The sequence below is a fragment of the Crocuta crocuta genome, unplaced genomic scaffold (assembly GCF_008692635.1).
Source record: "Crocuta crocuta isolate KB4526 unplaced genomic scaffold, BGI_CrCroc_1.0 scaffold122, whole genome shotgun sequence".
NCBI classification, from domain to species: domain Eukaryota; kingdom Metazoa; phylum Chordata; class Mammalia; order Carnivora; family Hyaenidae; genus Crocuta; species Crocuta crocuta.
This window is the reverse complement of record NW_027528839.1, coordinates 248,246-260,262: the sequence shown is the minus strand read 5'-3', so window position 1 is coordinate 260,262 and position 12,017 is coordinate 248,246. Positions and strand designations below refer to the sequence as shown.

General features: G+C 39.4%; 1 protein-coding gene across 7 annotated transcripts in view; it reads right to left on the bottom strand.

Annotated features, from left to right (window-relative positions):
- Window positions 1-12,017, bottom strand: part of DNM3 (dynamin 3) — a 584,407-nt gene that overhangs the window by 358,100 nt on the left and 214,290 nt on the right. For all 7 annotated transcript variants that reach the window (XM_077755999.1, XM_077756002.1, XM_077755998.1 and 4 more), the window contains exons 8-10: window positions 9,762-9,897; window positions 7,378-7,445; window positions 3,760-3,898 (exon numbers count right to left, since the gene is read on the bottom strand). In XM_077755999.1, the coding sequence (XP_077612125.1) occupies window positions 3,760-3,898; window positions 7,378-7,445; window positions 9,762-9,897 (343 nt within the window). The remainder of the gene's footprint in view (window positions 1-3,759; window positions 3,899-7,377; window positions 7,446-9,761; window positions 9,898-12,017) is intronic.

Genomic DNA, 12,017 nt, shown 5'->3' with positions numbered 1-12,017 from the left:
CATGTTTTAGCTATTGTGGAGAGTGCTGCTATGAACATTGGGGTACATGTGCTCCTATGCGTCAGCATTTCTGTAGAGAGATTGTTTTTAATGTGATGGAGAAAGTCATGATTTTAAGAAACTGAAGAATCAAAAGAGTAAGTTCCTTAAGAGGGTGAGAGTACAGGTAGGACCCCAGCCCTGGTCAGGGAAACCACCTCAAGAGAGACAGAGGGAAAATGGGGCAGAGTTAGGAATACCAGTGAGTTTCAGAAATTAATGTTCCCATTTATGACCCCTATTTTCTCTGTGAAATCATTACTAAAAATAAGAATGAAATTGATGAGCAGAGTGGTTAGAGAGAGAGCAAAGGACAGAGAGAGCTGGAAAGGTAGGCACTTGTGATAAAATATTAGATATAAGGAAGAACTGTTCCTTCGCTTCCTCCTCAATAGTACCCTTCATACCTCACTCATAAGGTAAGAACTTTCACCAACTTCTGGCCTCTTGGAGAGAAGGACTTGGGGAAGTCCTATGGAAGAAACTACTACTATTTTCTCCAGCTCACAGTAAAAAAAGGGGGGTGGGGAAGACATGTTGATTTATATGATGGTGAGAACCTGTCATGCATCAGTCCTCAGCTCTCTGTTGGGTAGGGTGGGTGCACTAAGTCACTCCTCACATGTGGCTCTCTGACTTTTACTGACTTAACATTCCTACAGGTGTAAGGCAAGCCAAAATACTCTGTATTGCTTATGGGTGCACAACTAACTCTCTCCAACACTGCAGACTTTATAGTTTCCTATTGGAAGAGGAAGTAACAGGAGGCTCCCACTTCAGTAGCAAGTCTCAGACACATTTTCCTATCTAGATTTATCAGCAGCAAAGTGGATACTAAATTTCAATCCTACTCTAAGCTTTTCTACTAATTTTCTAACTGACTTAAAACTTGAAGAGGCTAGGAGGGGAAAATCCTAGATTTAGAGTCTGAAATTTCTGAAGGATCTCCTGGTAGAATATTTGTCAGTGATTAAAAGGACCAGGAGAAGTCATGGGAGTATAATGTTAGTGCAGAATAGAGAGCCCCTTTCTCAAAGAAAAGTAGCTGTTGGGTGTTGGACATTATCTCTACATAGATCTCTACCAAAATCATCCAAGTTGAAGGTGAATTTAGGATGAAGAAGAAAAATGTAAGGGAGGTTCTAAATATCCTAATGAATGCAAGAGAGTGACCAGGACGTGATAGTGATGGTGAATAGATGGGAAATGCAGAGCTTATACCACCAGGGACTTAACTGAAGACTTTTATAGGAAGTTGAAGTCATGATATTTAGAAGCCACAAAAGGAGAAGCAGCAGATGTGAACCCTGATCCAGGTCCTTAGATTCTTTGGGTTTGAGCCAATAAATATTCTTCACTGAAAAGGGCTGCAGGGTAAGCAATAATCTCCGGGAGAAAACGAGGTCGCTTTAAGATAAAGCATACAATGATTTGAGAAGACAATACAAATAAATATACAACTACCATTGATCCAGAAAGCAGAATGGAAAGGGAGGTTCAAAGGGTAGAGAGCAAAGACTAGAAGTCAAAAAGTGTCCAGGAACAAGCTGTCTCTTCCCATGCCATCAAGACTGACTGTTGGTTTTCATGCAAGTTGGATACAATGAGAAATTAAAAAAAAAAAAAAGATTCATACATCCCATAAACACTCTATATAACTTAAAACATAAATGTACACACATGTGCCAATCTTCTGATGTAAGGCCAAGGCCTGTTCTCTGCATATAGATCTGCTGATTGGAGTTACATGTCTTCTGTCTTACATAAACCACATCCTTCATCTATGATTTCCAGTTTGGCTTTCTTTAAAGTGGAGGGAGAACCTGAAGACACTTGTGAAATAATCTGGAAGCAGAGGCCATCTAGATTTTTATAACTGCCCCCACCTTCTTTCAGCATTGTCCTGCTTACACCTAGCCAACAGTAAAACTTTTATAGCTAACATGCATCAAGCCATTCCAAAGTTGTGTTTATAGAAACAAAACTCAGTCTTTTCTGTATTTGCTCAGTTCATTTACTCTTCATTTAAATTACATGATTAAAATGAGAAGTACAACTGGCTAAACAGGCTTGAGGTCAAACACAACACAATGGACCTTGGAAAGAAGACAGTTTTACTGGTGGGAACAAAAGCACATGGGCAATCTAAGGGTGGGGAGGGGGTTGGCTGAGAGTGGCAATCATGTGGTTAATAGAGAATGCAGCATTAGTTAATTCAGTGTCACTTATGAGGTAGCCAGTCAGGAGAGCTTTAACTATACAGGTGGCAAGACTGACTGCATGTTGAAGTACAGGTAAGAACAAGAGGAATGTGTAGTATTATCAATGGGCTTTGAGTTTTCAAATGGAGAGCTGGTGTAAAGATTGGTTTGTTTCTTCTCCATGTGCATCCTCTTCCCTTTCCTCAGTCCCTTAACTCGTATGGTTTTTCCCATTTTGAAGAGAAGTACGATATTAAGGAACAATGTGGAAGAATATCAAGAGGTCTAGAGAAAAAGTCTGAAGGTCTAGAGGCACTTCTAGGTCCCCAAGCTATTCCCCCTTTTTCTCCTTTTCTTTTAGCATTGGCATCCAGGGATTTAGCTGGCCCTCTTCTTTCACTACTTACATCCTCCTACACTTGAATTTTTCTGTCAGGTAACTGGAAACAAAATTCATATTCATCTATGTTCTCTATCCCTCTCATTCCCCCCCTCTCTCTTCCCACTGGTTGTTCAGGGAAGTTACTCATAGTAACCATACAGAAAGGGAAGAGAACTCTCTATACTTTGAAGAAATTATCATAAGTATCAGTGTTACCTGTCACGGGGCTAGGCCTGCCCTATCCTAAACATCATCACTAACTCCCTTACATTTTCTAACATAGTGTACCCCTTTCATGCTCCCATGGAATGGATGGAATCCAGCAAAATTCCTCCACATTCCTCAGTGAGGAGCCCCCGGGGGAAGGAGTGTCTCCCTAACCATTCTACATCATAGATTCAATAAATATCACAAGGTAGAGAATATTGGATGCTACTAAAATGGCCATTTATAGATTAGCCACCATTTACTGAGCACTTGCTATGGTTAATCAATGTGCAAAGTGTCCCATGAGTTTGACGCAACAACTTGTTTAATTCTCTTGGAAGTAGTAGTATTATTAGCATCACCCTCATTTCACAAAGAAATTAACAAGACTCTAAAGGATTAAGTATGATACTCAACGTCACACAGAAAGTAAGTAAAAGAGCCAGGATCTGAGTCTAGGCAACTAGACCCCAGAGCCTGGGGTCTTAACTACTACAGCACATTGTTGCTTCCCAGAATGTCCAGGTTCAAATGGTATTCATTTAAAATTTAGAAGAATTTTTTCATTGATATATACAGTGTCAATGATTCTCTTCCCTAACATTATCCCCATCCACATACCATAAGTAAAATTAGGGCATTCACCTAATTATTTTAAAGTGATGTTTACCTGTTTAAGACAATGAGGAAAAAATTAGCTGACTTAAATATACTTTTCCTGGTTTCAGCAATCCTGTTGGCCATGGGGTGATAGAAGACAATATCCCTGCCAGTCTATCATGAAAGTAATTCCCACTCAGTACTTTTCACGTTCCTTCCTCTTGGACAATCACAAAAAAGTGAGGGTCAGGGAAAGAGGCACATAGCAGGGTAGGAAAAATGGGTAAACCAAATAATTACTTGTTGGAAAGTTAAATAATTCAAACTTACTTTTTTGGTACACTTCTTGACAGTGTTGATTAATTCTTGTATTACCAGATCTACACTCTTCAAGGAAGGTCCTTTCAGCTTTACAATTTGTTTTTTGACTATTGCTTCAAATGCCATGTCTGGAGTAAACAACCCTGTCCTGAATGTAAGGAAGAAAGCAGCACATTAGATTTTTTAAATTGAGTAATATCCAAGACTTTTTTGAAAAAGATTTCAAGTGACATGCCACCTAAAGCAAGTAGGTAATACCCAAGTTTAAAAGTCATGTAGTGATTTATTATATCAATAGTATCATTTATAATAATATTTTCAACACTATAGTTCCTAATAAATTCCAACCTATAGATGACTAGCGTTACCTAAAAACAGTTTCCAAAATGTTTTCATGGACTGTAATAATACAACTTTTAACTAACACTTAACTGTAATTTGTCTCATCTCACAGTTTCACACCAATAAAAAGCAATGCTACAATACACATGGTCTTAAATTTACATTTCTATTTCTAAAGTATTTCAAAAGCAATCTTCTCTTATCCTACACAGAGCAGAAAATAATCCTCACTCTGTGAACACTGAAATAGTAGCGTTCCTGACTATGCAATCTCTTCTTTCCAGGAGTGCTGTATTATAGTGATCTCAGTGGTTCTGAATCTAAGGTCCTGGGATGCTAGTGGAAAAGGAAGACAGTTAAGTGGAACTAGTTTGGGACACAGAATGCCTAAATCATGAATTTACAAAAATAACAAGTGATAACAAAAATAGCAAGTATCTTGTCACTTAGCTGGAATTAATTCAAATTGGTGTCAGAGCAATGTTTTTCTCGTGCTTTTCTCACTTCTTCTTTAATTAACTTCTCCTTCACCACCCAATTCTGTGGTATCTCTTTTGGGAAACTTAACACTTTCCTTACAGCAGCTTTACTCTGCCCCTTCTAACCATTTACTTAGCACCTTATGTTCACGTCAATTTCTAACTGTAGTGATTGTACTATATAGTAACTTGAAATCTCTCCATGTTGGACACAGAATAAAATCTGCAGTTTGGCCTAATATTAAACATTTCCCCCATCTGACCCTAACCTTCCATTGCAGCTATTTGCCTCCTCCCTTTCATGTACTCTCTGTTTCAGCCAAACTCAACCATTTGCCTTTCCACAAACATATTCATACTAGCATTTCCTGTCTTTGTATCCATCCATGATGTTCATTTCACCCTCCCCACAATTTCAGCCTGTCCGAATCCCACCTGTGCTTCAAAGCCCAGATCAAAAGCAATCACTTCCTATAGCTCGCCTTCTCTGGTCCTGCCTTCCTTCTCTGAACCCTAACATCCTCCTTGGCACTCCAGTGGTCCGAGTACGCACCATCCCATTACTATCCTGGTAGGCAGTGCATTAATGCATTTATCTTTGTTTGCCCCACAAGGGCTGTCTTCCTCCCTTGCTCATCATCCACACACAGCGCTTGTAGAACTAAGAAGGACCCACAGGTCTGCAGTGGACAAAGATGGCTTTTATTATTCAAATACCTAACAGAATCAACTGGAAACAAAACTTGTCAAATGGAGTGTATTTAAGAACCTAAATAATCATGCCATCAGTATATCTCATTATCAGGACACTGTGCACTTCTTTTTCATCCTACAGACATATTAACTCCATAATAATAACAACCAATCTTTCCTTTTGGTATGTTGTAAATCAGAAATCTTCAAAACAGAGTTACTGAGCTCTTGCAGTTACATTCAACAGAAATATATTTGGTAAGGAGTTTGGGGTTTTTTTCTTTTTTCTTATTTACTTTGAGAGAGAAATAGAGCACATGCATGTGCACAGGGGAGTGGGAGAGAAGGGAAGGGAGGAGAGAGAGAGAGAGAGAGAGAGAGAGAGAGAGAGAGTCCCAAGTGGGCTCCACGCTGAAAGTGTGCTGAAAGCACAAAGCACAGAGCCCAACACAGAGCTCAGTCTCACTACCGAGACTGAAATCAAGAGCTGGATGCTTAACAAACTGAGCCACCAGGAGACCCCGTTAAGGAGTTTTAAAAGCTAAGTAAAAGCACTGTATCTTACTTTTACAGCAAAGTAAGTAAATATAAAAATACTTCATGACCCAAAAAATGTGATTTGGTTTCACTGCACCTATCAGATTGACACTTTCGGATACCAGCGCTGCCCAGCTCAAGAGTAAGACATAGTTTCTATACCAAATGTATTCTAGATTTGAGGGAGACAGAATAGAATTAATAGGGAACTTAGAAATGCTGTTGATAGTAACAGAATAATACTGGATTTGGTTATAGAATGTTTTCTCCCTTTTACTTCATGAATGCATATTTACCCATCTTATTTGCAACTTTTAGAGCAGACAGATTTTAAAATGATGCATAATTCAAATGCTGTAACTCCTTTTACATGTACACTCAGCAGCAAGCTTTGCCCTCTCAGACTCTGTTCCCAAAATAGTATCAACTTGGCCCTGGGGCAGAAGCTAAGATATAGCTGCCAATGGACAGGGACACCTGCTTCACGGGAGATAATCAATACCTTAAATTCAGGACATTTCATATATGTGCCATTAAATTGTATTTAGCCTTCTGAACATGAACTCAAGAAACATGTGTTTTAAATTTCTTTAAAGAAAGTGAGAATAATCTCATTTTATACAAGGGAAAATTCCACACAAGGTACAAGCTCCACTTGCAGCCTCACATCCTGCCATGCTCCTGTCTACATCCCCAACTCCTATCAAAACACAGGCTCCCTGCTCCATGTGTCCACACTGTGCTTTACCACCTCTGTGCCTTTGCTGACACTACTCCTTCCACTTTCAGTACTTTTTTTTAATCCTCCTGCCTCGACAATCTCCATCCTCTCAGGTTTTACACACACAGGCATGTGCATGCACGCACACATACACATGTGAACACAGAGCATACTGTTGCCTGTTGAAATCATTTTTTTTTTTTAATGTTTTATTTATTTCTGACAGAGAGAGACGGCGTGAGCAGGGGTGGGTCAGAGAAAGAGGGAGACACAGAATCTGAAACAGGCTCCAGGCTCTGAGCTAGCTGTCAGCACAGAGCCTGACGCGGGGTTCAAACCGACAAACCGTGAGATTATGACCTGAGCCGGACACTTAATGACTGAGCCACCCAGGCGCCCTGAAATCATTCTTGTTCTCTAAACAGGCAAGGTTCAACTCAAAAGTCACCACCCTTCATTCATCTTTCCCAGTCTTACTCCACGGCTCCAGCCGAAATGTCTCTGTCCTGTCTCTGTGTAAGTAATGATTACTTATGGGCAGGTCAGGCCTCCTTCCCCAACATGCCAGGCTCTGGAGAACAAGATCTTGCTCCTTGGTAAAATCCCTAGTTGTGCAGTGCACAGCGCTGTGAGTGAAGAAAGTGTTTCTGCTTTTTTAACTGAAAAGTCTTCTTTTGTGAGTATGACAATACAGGAAATTAGCATGAAACTCGAACTAGAGTGTCCTTTTTCTTACTCCCATCTCTGTATTCTACTTTGCTCAGATAATGAAAAGGCTACTTCACTAGCCATTTATAAACATTAATTTTCTCTTAGTAGCTTGAGCTGAAGACAAGGAAAATGTGAATCACTTGCCTGATACCATGTATGTTTTTGATTGCATAGCTTATTTCTCTTCGTAATTCTTTCTCATTGAACTCCATCTGCAGAAGCAAAATGAGCCCCAGTTAAAACACTTAATTCCTTTGAATAACAATATTGTTGAAAATTAAAATATGAGAATAACTTGACTTAGTTATTAATAAATGGATACTATGCCTTTCCTAACCTAAACCCAGATGGTCAAAACATCTGTTTATATAAAGTTCAAGGCAACATAGAACATTGGGGATTTCTAGGAGTTTTAGTGCAATGGATTTTAACGCTATTATAGATAGGAGTACTATACATAAAGGATGCCTTCTGGACATAAATCTGGCCATTCATCTGAAATACACAATTCTTCATTCTTTTGCTGAATGTAGTAAATGTATTCACAGACAAATGCATAAATAAGTGTCACCTGACATGTAACAGCAGTCCAGCTGTGCTGAGATTAACAATGGCTGTCTTTTCTCCCTGACCATTTTAACCACCTGCATTCAAGGCCTCTTTACAAGAGGAAATTAATAATATTTTACCAATCCAATGCAGGATAGATTGCTGCATAAAAATTTCCCAGAAGTTTTAGGTACTTTAAATTTACTTGGAATTAGGATCAAAGTGTCATGGAGCTCAGACCTAAAAGGGATATGAGAGCACATTTGGTTCAGCCTTTTACTTCTGAGATTTGGCCCCTCCAGCCCATCTATCCATTTTCCCCCTCACACTTTATACCATAAAATGATAAGTTGCTTTAGTTCCCTACCCACACCCTGTGGCCCACAGCTGAGCTGAGGCCTCTTCTGGCTATTCCTCCCCCCCTGGCTGGAACAATTCCAGCCCCCAACCTTCTCCTGCTTCACTAGCTGCTCATCCTTCTAAACTCAGGAAGCCAGGCTCCCTCACACACTCAGTCTGGGGATTCAGGTCTGTAGGCTGTGTTTCCATAGCACCTTGTGCTGAAGTTTATCACTTTACTTAGCACATTTTAACAAAACTATCTATTTACCCATTTGCCTCCCACCACAAGATAAAAGCACCCTCTTCTGTATGTGAAGCAAGTAGCATAGTCTTTAAAACACTTAGCTGCCTGTTGGACAATCCAAACTACACATATCTAAGATAAAACTCTTGGTTTGTACCTCTACACAAACTCAGCTTTTGTTCAGTTTCCCTCATCTGATGGGCACTGACATTTGCTGTTGTGCAAGCCAAAACCTTAGGAGTCATCTTTGATCTTCCCTCTCTTGAATCTTGCGTATCAATTCAAACCCTACTGACCCTACCACCAAAATTACAAATCCATCCACTTCTCCCCATCCTCTCTTCTGGAGCATTTTTACTATGAAGCTAAGAAAATTCAGTTTCAGGGCTTCTCTCTTGCATAAGAGCCTTCCAAGAGCCTGTGGCCATGTGTTTATAATTTTGTATTCTTCTTCTTCAACAACCCCCCAAAACTGTATAAACATTAGGTCCCACAGAAAGTGGATTCACTCCTGCTCTGGCCCTACTGGTGAACTTACCTTACTTATGTCCCTGAATCAATTCTTGCCCCTTTACAACCTAGCCTGCAAAGCATTCTTTTAAAATCATCAACCAAATCCGGTCACACCTTTTCTCAAAACTCTCCCCTATTTCCTCATTGTTAAATGTAAATGCCTCACTCAACCTGGAAGGCCCTTCATAAACTGGGAAATTTCTTCTTCTGAATCCAAGGCATACACTTCTCCCCTTCATCAGCTCTGCACCAGCCTCATCTATTCCTTACCCACTGTACAGATGCTGGCTTTAGGGCCTCATCCTTGACTGCTTGCCTTGAATGACTTTCTTCCCCAAGATTCTTACAGCTGACCTCTTCATGCCATTCTGGTTGTGCTTTCAATGTCCACTACTCTGAGAGACCTTGCCTGAAACATCCCATCAAAAGTGGCTCACCCAACCCCTCTCTCTCTCTCTCTCTCTAACATTATGTTACATAATAACACTTGATGCTTTCTTACATTGCCTATTTGTAAAATTTTCTGCCTTTCCCCACCAAACAGTGCCTCTGTCTTGATCACTGGCACCGAGAATTTTGGCACAGAATAGGTGCTCAAGAAATGTTTTTAAATTAATTAGACAACAAATAAACATCATAGGAACTCAATTAGTACTTGTTGAAATAATTTGAAATGTTGTTAGATCCCATTAAATAAAATCAGAACCATCCGTAAGAAAATATTTCTCTCCTAAATTTCATCACCTTAATATGGAGATTTTTGTTCAAAGAACTATCTTAGTCCCAGATCACTCATGTAACATTTTATGAACAGTTATATAGAATAGAACATGAAAATGAAATGAAGTTAAAGGGGGAAAAAATAACATTTGGTACAAACCTTTACTATCTCAAAAGGAAAGCGTTCATGGAAAATACGGTTAATTTTAGCCCCTCCTGAGAGCTCCAGCGTATCTACTTGATCCCCTGACCCTTCAATTCTCTTCTCGAAGTCCACAGCAAATTGCTGAACCATCCTATAATTGTAAAAGAGAAATAAATTCAAGTTAAAGTTATAAGGCTTTACATTTCTCATTTTAATTTGCCATTGAGCCCTTTTTGCCTTAGAGCCCTTTCCCTAGTGTTCTTAGTGGCACCTACTGGCAGAATGATCATTGCACTCAAAACTGTAACTCTATGAAATACATGCTATCAAGATTTATTTTAGGCATTTAATTATAATATATATCTTAAATACCTATGTCATTAGATGCATTCTGTCCAATTAGTTGAAATCATAAAATGGTATTTAAATATACTGAAAACAAGAATTTAAGTTAAACAATAAAACATTGCATAGAATAGTCAAAATGAACCTCGGTTCCTTTTTTTTAAATTTAATTTAATTTTAATAAAGTTAAACTTGGACAGGCATAGGTGGCAAATGGCTACCATATTGGACAGTGCAGTTCTAGACTCTGACATAGTGGCAATCTTCCCTTTCCAGGCATGAGTGGGAACAGCTGCTACATTAACAAGCATTGTTGAGGAGTGGCTACTAAACGTTTCTATTTCAAATCTAGAACAGAATTCTCTCTTTTCTTACCCCAAGGTAAGCATTATCTATAACATTTATTTGAACCTCGGTTCCTTTGATAGCACACTCGCCTAGTGTCCTAACTGCTCCAGCTGAGCCCCCTCATTACTCTGTGAGCTACTCTCTTCCCCCCACCTCCAGGATCACAGACCTCAGTATGCCAGAACAATGCAAATTGGTGACCTCCCCACCCCCCTCTACAACTAGCTCTAGCCTTGGTTTTCCATGATTCCCCACATTTAAATAATAAAAAGTAAAACTCTTTAACTTGTCACCCAGGATTCTCTCTGGTCTGGCCCTGGAGACTCCACCTCTCCCTGCTAGTCCACATTCACCTCTAAGCCAATCATAAAAAAGCAATTTGCAGTTCCCTACAAGTACCGTGTCCCTGTGCTTTTACACCTGTTTTCCTTTCAGCTCAGAAAACCCTTTTCTCTGCCGCTTGCTTCCTTGCCTGGTTTATTGTTTTCTGCCCTTCAAGACTCAGGTCAAGCATTAGTTTGTTCATGAAACCTTCCATGACCCTATTCACCACCCCTCCTCACTACTGTCAGATGAAGGGCCCCTCCTCTGTTTCTTCAGCTTATTTTCAGCGTAGTGCTTAGCAGAGTACATCACCATTGTTCACCTACCAGTCTCTCTCCTAAGGGCAAGGACCATGTGTTTTATTTATCTCCCCCTTCTCAATATATGAGTCATACTCAGTAACTTCAATGAAGGAATGAATTACCTTAGGTGGTTGGTAAAAAAAAAAAAACACAAAGAAATATAGGGAGAAAATAACCACTTCCATTTGTGATTACTAAATTTAGAAACTAATTTTGACATACTGGTACTACTTTCAAATTTAAAATTTAATAGAAAAAATTCAAACCATCTAAAACTTATACTTTTTATTCTCTTTCATCAAAGTCATGGATGAATTAAAACTGCAAATTATTCAGGCCAAAAAAATCAGAATATACTTTGATGTAGCTATGTTTATACATATGCCAATGTTAAACTAATTTTTAACCACCTGAGAAGGTATATACATGACACATGCACTGAAACCTGGGAAATTTTAGATAATTTACCTCCAGCCACTCCTTTGCTCATATCCTACACTCCAGCCCCCTGGTCCCCTAAAACAAACCATACCCAAGTTCACACTATTCTCTTCTTCTCTTCCACCTGGCAAACTCTTCCCATACATCAGCATCTCATTAAAGTATCATGTTCTCTGTGAACTCACAACCTTCCTCACCTATAACTGCTTCCTCATATGAGCTCCCTTAATATTTTATACTTCCCAGAAACATAGCCATTTATCAGATTTTAACACAGTTAGTTGCTTATAGATCTGTTTCCCTTATTCTACTATGCCCTCTCCTTGAAAGCAAAAGTCTTTCCAGTAGATATCAGAGAACCAGACTCCAAGTCAAACGCAAAGAGATGAGAGGAAAGCCAGAAGAGAGGCAGGCAGAAAGGGGAGAAGGAAAGGAAAAAGAGAGAAAGAGAGAGAGGAAGGAACTGATCAGCTCCCTACAAGGGAAGAATCTAGATGGTGAAAATTCTGTA